The sequence below is a fragment of the Scomber scombrus genome, chromosome 12 (assembly GCF_963691925.1).
Source record: "Scomber scombrus chromosome 12, fScoSco1.1, whole genome shotgun sequence".
NCBI lineage: Eukaryota > Metazoa > Chordata > Actinopteri > Scombriformes > Scombridae > Scomber > Scomber scombrus.
This window is the reverse complement of record NC_084981.1, coordinates 11,013,892-11,029,089: the sequence shown is the minus strand read 5'-3', so window position 1 is coordinate 11,029,089 and position 15,198 is coordinate 11,013,892. Positions and strand designations below refer to the sequence as shown.

General features: G+C 44.1%; 1 protein-coding gene across 5 annotated transcripts in view; it reads right to left on the bottom strand.

Moving 5' to 3' along the window:
* Positions 1 to 15,198, bottom strand: part of mcu (mitochondrial calcium uniporter) — a 68,476-nt gene that overhangs the window by 4,044 nt on the left and 49,234 nt on the right. For all 5 annotated transcript variants that reach the window (XM_062430235.1, XM_062430236.1, XM_062430231.1 and 2 more), the window contains exons 3-8: positions 3,955 to 4,018; positions 2,019 to 2,189; positions 1,551 to 1,655; positions 1,150 to 1,310; positions 450 to 653; positions 58 to 174 (exon numbers count right to left, since the gene is read on the bottom strand). In XM_062430235.1, the coding sequence (XP_062286219.1) occupies positions 58 to 174; positions 450 to 653; positions 1,150 to 1,310; positions 1,551 to 1,655; positions 2,019 to 2,189; positions 3,955 to 4,018 (822 nt within the window). The remainder of the gene's footprint in view (positions 1 to 57; positions 175 to 449; positions 654 to 1,149; positions 1,311 to 1,550; positions 1,656 to 2,018; positions 2,190 to 3,954; positions 4,019 to 15,198) is intronic.

Sequence of the window (15,198 nt, the reverse complement as noted above, 5' to 3'; positions counted from 1 at the left end):
AGTGTGGCTTCAGCATTTTACATAACAAAACACCCAGATTTCACCAAGCGACTGTACCTCAGCGATATCATCCTTCAGCTTGTTGTACTTCTCAACATCGAAGCGTGTCCTTTTCACCCCCTTGTGTAAGAACAGCAGATACTGTCTGTCTCTAGCGTCGGGGTAAATGTACTCCTGCAGGTTATGAAGACACAAAGACAGAGCACATTGTAAGAGGAACCAGTTTATCAATATGTCCTCCATATTCTGATTTCTAGTTCTTGGACTAGAGCACACTAGTGAGAAATCCAATATCGAATGGAACTCCCTGTCCCTGGAGTTAAACTTAGTGATTTATCACCAGATCATACTTTTAAATAGCTAAAAAAATATGAATATTTAGTGCAGGAAGTAACTGAGAGTGTCATAATATAAAATATGTACATGTTTTGCATTTCCTTTTGTCTTACCTGGCGTGTGAGCACAAAGTAGGCGTACATGGCCATTGCAGTGCCGTAGGTGATGAAGTAGGTGACGGGCTCCATGATATCCCAGGAGTACTCCCACCAGGTCAGTCTGGCCAGAATGCCAAACTGGGTGGCCATGTACGCCATGCCGCCCCACAGCACCCAGGTGGTACGCCGCTCTGCCTTCTTACTCAACTCCTCCCTCACCTACGCATAAAGCAAGAGGAAACAGTAACACATACAACAGAAATCAGTGTTTATTAAAAACATCTCATGAAAAACAAGCGCAATAATTCCCCCAAAATCACATTATGGATATTCAGCACAAAAACACTAAGCACCAGTTGCTGATTAAAACTTAATTAACACAAGATTAGCCGTCCTGCTGTAATCTCTCATATTCCACTCAGCTATAACCATGATAGCTCCACTGGTCAGATCTTCTTCAATATATTTGCAATTGTATGCAATAGATATGAAACTAACACCAGCAGCCTGTCAGTTTATCTTAACATAAAGACTGGAAACGGCGGGAAACAGATTGCATGGTTCTGTCCAGAAGTAATAAAATCCACCTACTAACACCTCTAAAGCTCATTAATTAACACATTATAAATACTTTCACAAAATGTTTAGAGTGTCTAAAGAACAGTCACCAGCAACTAGAAAATCCAAATTGTTGACCATGTTAAGGAAGTCAGACCTTCTCTAGGGGGCGGAGTTGAGAGTTGAGGTCCTCCAGTCGTCCAATCAGCTCACGTTCTTTGCCGAGTTGGTGCTCCTCGATGCGCAGGGTGGTGTATAGCTGCTGCACCAGAAACTTGACATCATTCAGCCTCTCCCCCTCCTCATGGGGCAGCAGGTCTGAGGCACGCGCACACACACACACACACACACACACACACACACACACACACACACACACACACACACACACACACACACACACACACAAAGAAATGCAAACAAATTAACAACAACAGACTTTAATATGAACTTCTATCAACAAACCACTCTTTCCTCTTATTGGTAGCGACCCTGACAGCGAGGGAGCGACACAAGAGTAAACAGTGCAGGCTCTGCTTTTTCTTAGCAAGTCCTCACCTCTCCTCGGTGGCCGCACGAGGTGTGTGGTGTCATTGATGACAAGCTTGAAGTCATCCAGCAGCAGGATGTCTATACCTGTGGAGGAGGCAACTCTCGCTCCATCTGGAGAAAGAGAGAGACAAATGGGGACAAAAGGGAGGTGTTAATAGAAATGCAGCGCTGATGGGTGGCCACTTCATACACCCTTCACCTCTCTTACTAATCAGGCTTGTTTCTGTCCTGATCACCATGAGAGGGGGATGCTGATGCACTTACACACTAAGATTAGATCAGTTGTTAAAGAAGCCACAGAGAGGGATGAGGGCCGTAAAAATATTTCATGGAAAATGCAGAGGTGATAAATTCTGGTCCTGAACTGCAGCAGCAGCAGGAACACTTAACAAAATACACTTGAAAGCACCTAAGGGCATTTATATGTGTAACCTGATGGGGTAAATGAAGATGTACTTGTGTTAGTGAGCATACCTGTGGAGTAGATGGCTACCCGGTCGATGCCTCTGTCCTCCGCCTGGAGCTGTTGCAGGAAAACTCCTACACAGTCACTGAGAGGCTTGAGGGTGAACTGACAGCGCTCTCGCCTGGACGGCAAACTGACTGAGATCACTGGCAGCCCGTTCTGATACACCACTGTCACCTCTGAGGGGGTTGCAGGCAAGAAAACGGGAATCATGACAAAATGTCACAAAAGCAGAAAATGTGAAATGACACCCTAAGCTAAGGTCTTAGATGAACCATGGAAAAGAGCTTTTATGTACTATACTCCCTCTGATTCAAGTAACTGAGGTTATCAGTAATAATGTTTGGCACATTAACACTTTTAATTTGAGCAGTTTGCTTGGATGGCACCGGCTGACCCAATCATCATCTACAACAACACCACAAAACCTGCAGAGTCTGCTAATCCAGTGTTGCTAACTTTCAAAGGGTACTTTAATTTTTCAAAAATAGGGCATTCATTTGAATTTCCAGGAGTGTGGTTAGAGACCCAGCAGGGGGCAGTGCAGCAGCAGCATCACCTGACGGAGGTGTTTAACAGCAAGCAGCAGCCCTGAACTGGACTGTTCACATTAAACGCAACACATGACTAAATCTCATTGATCAGCATACTACACACATGCTAGAAAGAAGGTACAAGTAGATATCGAAATACTCAGAGTGCTATTTGTCAAAAATTGGCCCTCTTTAGACTGTCAGATCCTGAGGATCAATACAGTAGATACTAACCTTTCCCTCATGGAACTGTGATGTCGATTAGTTGATGCCAAATATTGATATGTCTTATCCCCTTAGAAAGGCTTAAAAACACCCCTAATGATGCTCGTGTGATAGGACTGACAATCACAAATACCTTCAGGAACACAACACAATTTATCTAATTCTTGAAAGGTTTGTCATGGCATGAAATGAACAGAATCTACTCCCAACACTCTCAAGTTTATACTGTATGGTGATAAATGTGTGTAGAGCTTTTTGTTGTAGCGAAACTATAAAAATTGCCATTTTGGTCCCAAACAGTTGAGCCACTGTTCTGTTCAGTAACACTTTGTTTTTTTTTGGCATAATAATAATAATGATCTGTAATGTAGCCCTATTAGTCCATACCAACCTCTGGTTATAATGAGCCTGCACAGCTTATACCATTATCATGAGTGGCCCCTAATGCCACAGTGGAGGTTATCCAAGCTGCCTTGTTGCTGCTGCACCCAAAACCCTCTACCTCCTCCCCAGGACCACTGCAGTGAATCAGCAGATCTCTGCTTGGGCCCGCACCAACAAGAGAAACATCACCTGCTAGCACAGGCAGTGCCAGCAGGGCACAGTTTCAACAGTGTCTTCATCATTTTCAAAAACCATAGAGGCACAGGCACTTCATTTTCACCCATTTCTCCTATTACAGTGACAATTTGAAACCTAGCCCCGAGTATCTGGGCTGTTGTGTGCCTGCACCTGTTCCCTTTGTCCCCCACTATCCTGTCATCACAGACACATCGCTGAAGGCATGACGATCCTGTGCCTATGTGTGCTCCGATCCCACAGCTATTAAAGCTCACTTTAAAATCAATTCAGCATGTTCTGTAATGCTGCTGAACTTCTTCTAATCCCCGCACACACACCCCACACACACCTGCATATTCCATATTAATTTCTACTGGCTGTTAACTCAAAATGAGTCTCCGCTGTCTGATCAATGCAGAATTCCTCTCTTGCACAGGACTAATGTCTCTCGGACTGGGGTAGAAGCTGGATTTGGGGTTGTACTCTAAAAAGGGAAACCCAAGCTTCTGGATGAGTTACACCTCAGAGCTGCTGCGGCACATATGGACAGTCATAAAGGGCTACGGTACGAGCACAGCGCCTGTTATTAGCTGGGTGAATGAACTGAGAGGTAGTGAGCACTTACCTTCTGGAGCAGCGGAGGTACACATAAGTCTCTGGCCATGCCAAGAGGGGGCGCCCCTCCAAACCTGCAGACAGGAAGAGAAAGTGCAACAAACTGGTTATTTCACTTGCTTTCTCTCATCTAACACAGACACACTAATCTCGAGCGCAACATGACACCACCGTGATTTGTGCTTTTAACTCGTCTAATTGTTTACATATGAAACCGGTTGGGTATTATGTTACAAAATGGCTTCCTCTGTCTCAGTTTCCAGACATGTTTCTATATGCAGACTGGAGCCACACCCAAGAGGAGCAGATTAATAGATCTAACTGCAACTTCCCAGTCATGGAAATATTCTATAATGGGTTTATGCATGAAACAAAGAAAACACAGACACACACGCGCACACATACTAACTGTCACGTCTGAATTCAGCATTTACAAAGAAACCACCACTTGGAGAAAAACACCACAGTGGGAGACACAGAAGGAAGGCAGCCAAATGCAGGCTGAATAACAACAGCGCAGTTAGGTAAGTATTCTCTCCACTTGTGTCACTGGAGGGAGGGGAGGAGACTGGGGGGAAGGAGTGAGGCAGGGAGGGGGGGGGGGGGGGGGGAGACGAGGAGAGGAGCAGAGCTTGGGGAAACCCTCATCTTCTGTGTTGCAACTGAATACTGTTAGCACAGCAGACTAGGAGCGTCCGTATATACTGCACGTTTCAAATTACAGAGCTCGTCACGTTTTCGGCCGAGCTGCGATCGAGCCTTTTAAGGCATAAGACGGGCTGTCTGATCTACTCACACTTAAACAGAGCGAAGGGGGGAGAGGATGAGGCATCGGAAATCAAGCACAAAAAATTACCAGGGGGCAAAAACACAACTTTACTGATTTAAGTTTTAGTTCTGCACACACACACAAACAAAATATGCCTCTACAGCATCAACAAAGAGAAAAAAGAGAGCTGTTTCTATGCCAACCAGGCCTAATATTTAATAACTGCTGGATGGAATCACCCAATATGTCACACTCTAGTGCTGTATAAAGTGGGTGCTCATATGAATGAAGGGTGTTGCCTCTGAAACAGGCTCTCAGTAACATGTTCATTAACCCATTGATTCCTTGAAGAACAGGGTCCCTTTCACACTGACTGTATAAGCCTTTAAACCAATCTGACTGTGTTGCATTCACTCTGTGCAGAAGTGTAGAGACCAGAATTATGCTGTGCACACACTAACTGAAACAAACTGAGCAAAACCACAAAGCTATCGCAACTTCTCGTCTATGACTGTACACTGACATTAATGGACTGAAAAGATAGGCCACCACTGTAACCAGATGTGTTCTAAATCTGTAGCACTCAGCTAAAATCAAGTGTGCACTGTGGTTAACCATCTACAAGTCACAGCATCTCTGTGCTGGGCAGCGTACAATAGACCAGATGTTTTCATTGCTCAGCAGGTGATATCCAGGCTAACTCTGTGAAACAGGCCCCAACAGAGGAAGCACAGGTGCTCAGAAGACAAAGTTTTTTTCCTCTGAGCACCTGCACAGTGGTCCCAGTGACGCCAGCCTGAAACATGGGGAATATTGTGGCTCATGCTTCACAGTTCTGTGTCAGGTTTCTCTTGTACTTCCTCATCGTTTTGTGGTTTATTTTGTTTACTCGGGTAAGGTTTGTCAAAGCCAGTTATACAAAATGTTATACAAATGCACAAAGTTCAAATTCTGTCACCTTTGCTATAACCTTAAACTGTCTGAATGTTTAGTTTTAGTCATCACTGTGGGCCAATCAAACCTCATCTGATAACATTGAGTATTTACAGCCAACTTCTTGATATGTAATGTTAACTAAACTTGCTAGCATTAGCTAACTTCATACATTTTGTCAACTCATTTATCTGACAGCTTTAGTTAATAGTTACACTTCAGATTCCGATTAATATTACAAAATACAATCATTAAATAAATTATGATATTAATATATCAATAAGGCCTTATTGTTCCTCAAGGGTGGAACTCACAAGCTAGTCAGCAGTATGTCAAGTAATGTATTTAAATAAATTAAAATTAGCTCCATATGAACACATTAATGCACCGATAATCATAATGCAATCATAGAACATATATTAGGGTTGGAAATCTTTGGTAATCTCATGATTGCTCCAGTACACTGTGTGCCAAACCACTAACTGCTGTCCTTTATCCAAATAAATACATTATGAAATATAATTGGCATATAAGATAAATGGTCATTTAAAAAAGTTAACTGCATTAATGAATGAATTTGAACGCATCTTACAGTCTCCTGTCTGTATGAGATTAACAAAATGAGGAGGAGGCGGAGGCGGAACATTTTCAATGCAGGACTTTTACTTATAACTTTTTATTTCGTATTACTTCTTTTATTTGAGTAAAAGATCTGAGTACTTTTTTTCAGAATGAGAGAGCTTAAGGAGGACAACACTATACATATAGCAGAGAGGGATTCAGGAGTGAAATGTAAATGGAACTGAGCATGGCTAACCCTTGATTTCCACCGGGTCCGTCAGCGGCACCTTACAGCTGCGCCACAGTTTAGCTCCGTCCTCTACCCAGCGTCAACTCACACCGGGAGCGTTACAGCAGCGGAGCGGTGCCTTGCGAGCCAGCAGGATTCCCGCGAGATCACGCGATAATCGCCAGACCGCGAGATCCCGCGAACTGGGTGTATAAAGTCAACAACAAGAAACAACTGGTTTCTTTGCTTCTCGGACGTGAAACGAGACCCTTTGATCGATTGCCTACTGACCTGGGGCCACCGGTTATGACGTAATGTGGATGTGAGGTTGTGATCTGCGCATTGTGTTTTATTTTGAAAGGGGACGGAAGTTTTATTATGCCGATTCTGTGTCTGACTTCCTGTCTGGTGCAATCTGCTCTGTTGAGCTTGTCGCGAGTTAGAAACGTGTCCGTGAAAAATAGAAATGCTGCGGATTGATAGCGCTGCGGCGCGGAGAGCCGCTGCTGGGACGTTGCTGAGACGTTGCTGACACGCTCCCTGTGGAAATACTCTCATTGATTATAGTGTTACCTATCAGCTCCGGTGACCGCGGCGCAGCTGTAACGTGCCGCTGACGGACCCAGTGGAAATTGGGCTTTAAAGTGGAGAAGAGTCCAGCACACGATGTCTCTTTCCTCAGTATTTTAATAAGTAGACAAACTGGATCAACTGAGATAAGTTGCTTGTCAGGATTTCATTACTTAAGTATTGCAGCAACCAATCTAAGAACATCAGACAGTATCTGTATCATATTTCTTTTATTCATAATGACATACAAAATTAATGAAATATCTTGGTTGACCTCTTCATTATCTCTCTGATTAAATAGTGCATGCAATGAAACCCATGATCTGAGACAAATATGTTATGGCTGTCAGCCTATGATGTTGGCATCAGCATTAAAATAATGGTTCCTACCTGGGTCAATGACGCATAAGGATTTAGAACAACTCAATTGTAGAATAATAAAAAACAAGCATATCTAATGCAGTAGTTCAAACATTCAGAATGTTGTGTAACTGAAGATCCATAATATACATTTGAAATTAAGTGATTTTAGTGGGGGTTTTTCAAGATTAATTGGCACTGGCCTTAAAAAGAGTCATGTGGTGCGACCATGATTCATCTTGAAATAAATCAATTTACTTAACACGCTTCACATCTTTTTTTACAAGTTTTCAGTAATATAAAGTGTTTGGAAACAAAGTATTTGAATTTTTTTTTTTAATTTTTGTAAATGATGATCTTTTATTTAGAAAAGATATTTCAAGATGAATCATGGTCGCACCAAATGACTTTTTTTTCAGGCTAGTGCCAATTAATCTTGAAAAACCCCCACTAAAATCACTTTCAAATTGTAATATGAATTGTCAGGTACACAACATTCTGAATGTTTGAACTACTGCATTAGATATGCTTGTTTTTTATTCTAAAATTGAGTTGTTGAAAATCCTTATACGTCATTGACCCACCTACAAAGTCCTTTACTTCAGGTTCATGGATGAAAAAGACAAGGCCCTCTATGAGAGAGAATTGGACCAACTCTACGCTGATCACAGTATGAATGAAAAGGCCCAGAGACGTATTCTATCTTGTCACAGTAACCTCAGGAAGAAAGGTGACTCAGTCCATAGTTATTTTAAATTAACTGGTATACAAGGATGGGGTGTCAAAGTTGGCCTGAATCTTATGAACAGGTGTTTGTTCTGTATACAAATGTTCTCTTCCAGGAATGACACAGCAAGCCAAAGATGTGGCATGAAGTCACCAAAACCTCTGACAGTTATTATAAAGGAAGTTAACAATTCGAACTGTTGAACACACCTTGCTGACCCAGAAGCAGACAGCAGTGGAAACATTCAAAAGAGAAGACATTAAGTTCGGGCCAATGGACAAGAGGATGCGCCAAAACATGACATCAGTGGGCACCAAGGACAAAGCTCTGAGACAGCAAGTGGCTCTGAGGGAGTGAGAGCGAGGGAGAGAGTTTAACTGCCAGCCGTGCACAAGTGCTGCTTAACACAATGAGGCATGACTGAGCAAGATTCTTGTCACCTTTTTTCACTAGTCTAGAGTTTGTAGATGTGGTAATTAGAAAGTCCCAGCTATGGGACTGGTACTACCTGTAACCCCAGCATCAAACTGAGGCACAGAGACAAACAGTCAACTGCTGCTGATTAAATGTCTCAATTGTCAATTAGGGACTGTGACTGTCAATTGCATCTTCACAGTTACGAATGAAACAGTCAGACAGTTGGCACAAGATCTGACTGCTGCAAGTACAAGTAAAGATGGTGCTGAGGGGATAACTGTATCTGTTAGCCGCCACTTAACACTCCAAACCCTGAAAACTGTTGAGAACGTGTCAATAAGCAGAACATGACCGGCATGAATTAGCTAAGAGGTGCTAACCAGCATGTGGTCTGCTCAGGATCTCGACTGCTGCCACTGTAGAGCGACCAGGAATCTGCAATGCAACACTTACTGTCCACGTCATTCAGAGGCTCGCGGAGCATCCAGACAGAGGCTTTACTAACTGTTTATTATTCTGGTGTTGCCTTCTAGCTCCAACCAAGAGAAAGCGGTCATATCATGCCCCTTTCCCTGTTCTATATTTTATTTATTTGCTAACATTTCCATGTTTTTAATGGTCAACAAGCACCTAGTCACATCTGTAGAAGCCATGGTAGCGGCCCCTGTGTCTCACTCAGCCTGAGTCGGGCTGTTTGTTGGCTGCTCAATGCCCCTCTCTTCTGATAGGCTGTTTTCTGGATGACACTGGGACAGATGGTAGCCCACTGTAGTAACTCAGTAACTTGTGATATCCACTGCTGAAGATATTGTTGTATCCAACCTTTGGAAGGCTGTGCAATGACAAATGTGCTTCCCAACATCCAACAACTGTGTTTTTTCTGTGACTTGTCTGTTTGTGTGTGAGCTCCACCCTCGGAGAAACGCAGAGGAGGGGAGAAACTAATGTGACCATTTATGACAGCAATACGCAGTGGAGACTCTCACACTGTTGCTGAAATGACAAAAGTGCACATAAATTACTTGAACTTGAAAACTTTGTTTGGTATCTTTCAATCAGAGCAGATGGTAAAAGAAGTCTGAAAACACTTCAAGAAAAGTTAGTAACCACCACTGCAGCAGTGACGGACACCAACAGGCCATAAAAGAGTGAATGATGAGTGAGGCATGGAGAGAAGTGTGTTTGTGTGTCCTATACTGATTATCATCCAATGATACCAAGCAGAGTCCAAACAGTGATTAGGCTGCTGATCAGATGTCATGCTCAGAAGGGCGTTTGGCTGGTCTAGAATAACTGCACAGTCTGGAAAGAGCAGTCCAGCACTGTTTGCTCATTCATTAACTTCAGATACTGGAAGCCAAAGAAGAAAGATTTCACAGATATACCCACAACATCACCAGCATGGACCCGCGCAACCTGAGACTGGGCGGCACCACAAACATATGCAAATATGGTTCTAGTGTGTGTATCCATCCATCTGTGGACTGACATGCACGTGTGAATACACCTCTGTGTGTTTGCAGGTGGCGTGTGCGTGCGTTATGTGTGTGTATGTCCACCCGTCTGTTCACCAGCCTGTTTGTCAGCAGTAGTTGGACAGCAGCTGACTGAAGACCCCCCCCCCCCCCTCCCCCTCCCCCTCCCCTCCCCCCCCTCCCCCTCCCCCTCCCCTCCCCCTCCCCCTCCCCTCCCTCGGCACACAGCCACTGAAACCCTGCCTGAAATATTTAGCAGCGTAGCATAGCAGCAGTCAATAGCAGAGCAACCTTGGAATCAATGTCATACGACTAAGAGAGCGGGAGAAAGAAAGAAACGGGGAGTACGGACGGGGAGATGGACAGATGAGGCGGAGAAGTGAAAGAGGTGTGGAGGGATGGAGGAGGAGGAGAAAGAACGCATGGATAAATGGAGGAGCAGCAAGGGAGCGATAGAGATAAATGAAGGCTGGAGTAAAGCGGTGCGAGTCGCGAGTGCGCTTGCGTTTCTAACCATGTGCTGCATATACTGTACCCTGCAGCAGACAATCACTCCCTGCTGAAACGTGACTGTAGTGTGTGTGTGTGTGTGTGTGTGTGTGTGTGTGTGTGTGTGTGTGTGTGTGTGTGTGTGTGGTCAAGTGAAGCAGAGATAGCGGCTGGAAAGAAAGAAAGGAGGAGTGAGATGAAAGGAAAAAGGTAAGCAAGACAAAGATAGGGAAAGAGAAACCACGAGTGTGTGGAAAAACAGAGGGAAGAAGGAGACTTGCTTGGGAGGAGTGGAGGGAGGGATGGAGGGAGGAGGAGGAGGAGAAGGAGGGGAAAGGGGTGGGGGGCTGCTGATCACTGCAGTAAAGGAATCCCTCGTCTAGAAAGGGGGGTTGCCCCTCTCTTTCACCCCCCTCCTCCATCTCTTATCTTACTCACGCTGAATCCTGATGCGCTGGTTTGATCTTCTCTCAATTCTCATCTGCACTGCGCTTTAACTTCCGCTGCATTTCATCAGACCCCCATGTGTGCATGTTCCTTCAAACACAGTCCTTAATAACTAATCTCACTTTCAGTCCCATAAACGCACGGTAAGCAGGGACCAAGTAGATTATATGAACTGTGGGAGATGAAAATAAATTTGATACACTAAGGGAAATATATGACTTCTTGCTAGCTGCACAGACTGCGAGTCCTTCCCTGCTCTCCACATGGCATAGTAACACCTGCGAGAGGCATGATATTGATCTGAAGCAAAAATTAATCATACTCGTACAGTACAGCTGGAACAATTTCACACAGACCTGCCAGTTTTCAGGGAGAGAGAGAAAAAAAAACACCTGAGGAGGAATCAACATGTAACCTTTGAGAGTGAAACCGCTGCAGCTATATATGCTATCAATATCTTGCCTGTGTGTAACTGTTGCCCTGTGCTGTGTTGTGAATTCCAGCTACATAATGACATTCATGTTCTCATTTCAGTTCAAATTATGTATGTTGTGGAGATATTTGCAAAATTGATTTGCCTCCTCCTCCTCCAGGCACAGTCACACAGATTCATCAACTGTTAGCAGAGCTGCTTTGAGGGTGGATGGAAACTACTGCCAAGCTTGTTCAGCCACAGAAATAACGCTGTTATTTCAGGGTTTTCATGCAAGTGACAGAAATCCGGAGGAGTCGGTGAATTGTATGACGTCTCGTGTCTAACTCACACTGGGTTGCATATAGCACATGTATGGACTGTTACTCCCCCCCCCCCCCCCTCTTGTTAGTATAGCCGGATCTGAACACAAAATGACACAGCAATTTAAAAATCTCTTCCTCCTCAGAACACATCCTTTTATCCCCAGACACACCGCAGGGAAAATCTGGATGTAGAGCAAAAGCATGTCTGTGCGTGTGCGTGTGCGTGTGCGTGTGCGTGTGCGTGTGCGTGTGCGTGTGTGTGTGTGTTGGTAACAGACACCAGTGCTGAGGAATAATGTCACTGACATAATTCCCATTTCACAGTGGCCTTCTGGGGGTGTGGAAACCTCTATCATTTATCTCCACAATGACTACATCCATCTATGTGGTAATATGCTGTCCTGGGCCATGGCTGTGGACCAGATAACATGGGCAGCCACACAAAGTCACTCATGAAATCGTTCATGCATACACAGGTCCGTATGCACCCCATGCATGTCAATAGAGCGCATATTCCTTCTAGGCATCGCTGCACAGACACATCTAAATGATCTTTTAATATGCTTAAACCCTTTTTACTTCCATTTCCTTTCACTGGTTGACATCAAACCGTGAGGACAGATTTACAGTCAAAGGCACTGGGATCAATTTCCCATTGGCCCAGTCGTTTGATGAAGCCTAGGGTCAAGGAGAGGCGCGGTGCTCCATCATGCTACCATGAAAGACAAAGCCAGGAGAGGAAGCACAATCGAGGTGGGGTCACTAGGAGGCCAGTGTATGTAAAACAACAGAATACACTAAGATGGATCAATATGAAGCCGGTGAGCACATCCTGCCCCGAACCAAGAGACGTCCCCAAAAACTCAAGTTCCTGGTGTCAGGTACATCCTCAATCTCCATTTCCCATTATGCACTCTTTGAGCGATGTTGAGCTGATGTTAATGAGGATATAATTAAACACCGTCATATCACAGTATATCAACGACAATCAGCTGTGACACCCAGCTGACTCAACTTTTGAGGACTATTTCCATGTGGATTATTAAAAAAAAAAGGGTGAGTGAGCTTTATGAGCTATTAAATTAGAAATCTACTATCTCCTCAGCTGCTGGAAGGAATGTGTGTGTGTGATACCCGCAGTTTTTCGGTGTCCTAGGGTTTCTGGCTTTATTACTCTTTTATAGCACATTAAGAGACTGCTGACACTTTAAAACCCCTTTTTGCTCGAAATTCCTTACGTAGGCAGTATTTTTTTTATTTTCTCCAACAAATCAGCTAAATTATATGAAAGCAGCATTTGTTTGATTTAAAACTAGTTAGTTTAGACCTCAGTATAGGTTAACTAGGTTCTAAACAATAGTGGCAAACTAAAGATTACAAGATCAGACATTTGTGATTTGTTTGACTGTGGCTGAAGGTGTACTCCAGCAATTTAATATTAATGCTATAAATTTAGGGGACTTGTGCAATTGAAAAACATCCTCCAATCCCAACAGTTCAACTAAAAGGCATCTTTCCTGATACCCTCCCTGCCTGGTAAACACCAAAAGTCTATAAAATCCAAGAAAAAAGTGATACATTCCCATTTCCCAAATCCCAGGCTGTTATCTTCAAATGGTTTTGAAATTATATGAAACAGAAAAAGAAGAATAAACTGCATGCAAAATTCTGTCAAACTAAAGCAAAAAGTCTTGCATGGGACAAAACAATGGGCGTCTCATACTTTATGAATTATACTGCTAGTATGTAAAGGTCATATTGTGGCGGTGCAGGACAGCTGATGTGTCAAGTTTTCTGCCTCACTGCTACGCTGCATGTCACCTCCTCTTCCTATCCAACTCTGGGGGCGAGGTCCTGTCCACTCAGCTCCTCGCAGCTCACACCTCCCGACTGCGGGTTGACAAGTTGAAAATCACAGCTGCGCCTGTTCCGAAGCATTCACAATCCCCTGCATGAAGGAACCCCACATTCTCTGTCCCGCCCTCAGAAATGGCACACATACACCTCAGATAAGGCGGGCACTCAGCTATTGCCACAGAAGAAAGTGGATTTGAGTGCAGTGTGACAGTAATCACTCTGTTATTTTTTTCAGGCCTCAGCACTGACAAGCTTATGTAACGAAAGAAAATGCTGCCTTTTCTCTTCGGCGGTGTTCCTCGCCTGGTAAAAAGCCATTAACAGATATGAAATCGTGCACATTCACGAGCGCAACAGTAATAAGCAATCCCCGCTCCCATACTGAGAGGGAAACCGTGACAAAGCACAGCACGCCCAACAAAAGCCTGTACCAATCTGATCTCTCCACTGCAATGCAGAGTTGATAGTGAAAACAACCTTCCCCTGATTAGGCTATTTCAAACATCCAAACCCCACACCAGTTACAGCACGCTATAAATAATTCCGGCTTAATCTTTCGTTCCATTTCAATAAATTGCCTTTCAGACCCTGGATACGCTTTGATTAATTAATGCCAGCTCATGGCCCGTTCACGGGATAAGATCTCAGCTGTGACTGAATCCTCTTCTGTGGCACGTGAACTACTTCAGAGGGGCCACATGGATTGTCATACCCCTACCACCCCTGACACCACTACTCCCCCCAACCATCCAACCTTGCCTGTGACCAGCAGCAGTGGAACCTGATGCATTATTAAACAGCAGCACAGGCTTTCAGGTCTCTGCTTAGAAGACAGCCGGCGCTCAGCCATTGTGCTTCGCAGCGCTGCTCTTTGAAGAATTCAACCCAGCTGAGAAGCGCCATCTGCATTTTTCCAACTTCCGTCAGGTCACTTTGGAGATGAGAGCGCCGGGTGCAGAAATTGAAAATGGTGTTTGCATGTATAATGTGCACATACAGTAAATGTGTGTGGTCATTCTGCAGGCACAGTATGACCCCCCCCTCTCTGATTGCTCATACACCAGATGGCACTAGCTGCTTGTGTCAGTGTTAATTTCAGTGCAGGTCACGCAACACTCAGCCCTGTGCGCTGTTGCAGCCTGTGATGAAGGGACTTCTCCTTGCTCTCCTTCTTCACTTGGTTTAGCTTCATCACTTTTTCCCTCCTTTGAAAATATCTCACACCTGGCTGACATTCAGAGATACGGCTCGCATGTAAGGAATGAAAGCAAATCCAGCCTTGTACATGCATACACACTTCAGTTACTGTACGCTGGCCCTGATTTTCCCCAGTGATCGTACCAGCCCTGATTAAGCGTCAAGAGTGTGAAAAGGTAGAGCCCTGCAGCTCCTTCACATCACACGCATCACAGGCTAATCAATGCAGCTGAATAAGCACTGTTCCATTCTTATTATGCTCCCTTTCTTTCTTCCCCAACATCATCAGTGTGCCGAGAAGCTTCTAATCTATCTATACTTTCCACCATTATAGTTAGTTATTCTCTTTGCAAGTACGCCTTAGAGAGCAGAACTACATTTTACTCCAACATTTCCCATTGTTTTTGAATGCATTAATTACAGTGGGTGATAATTCACTATGTTCCAAATTGAGGAATAATGTACCTCACATTTGTTCTCTACAA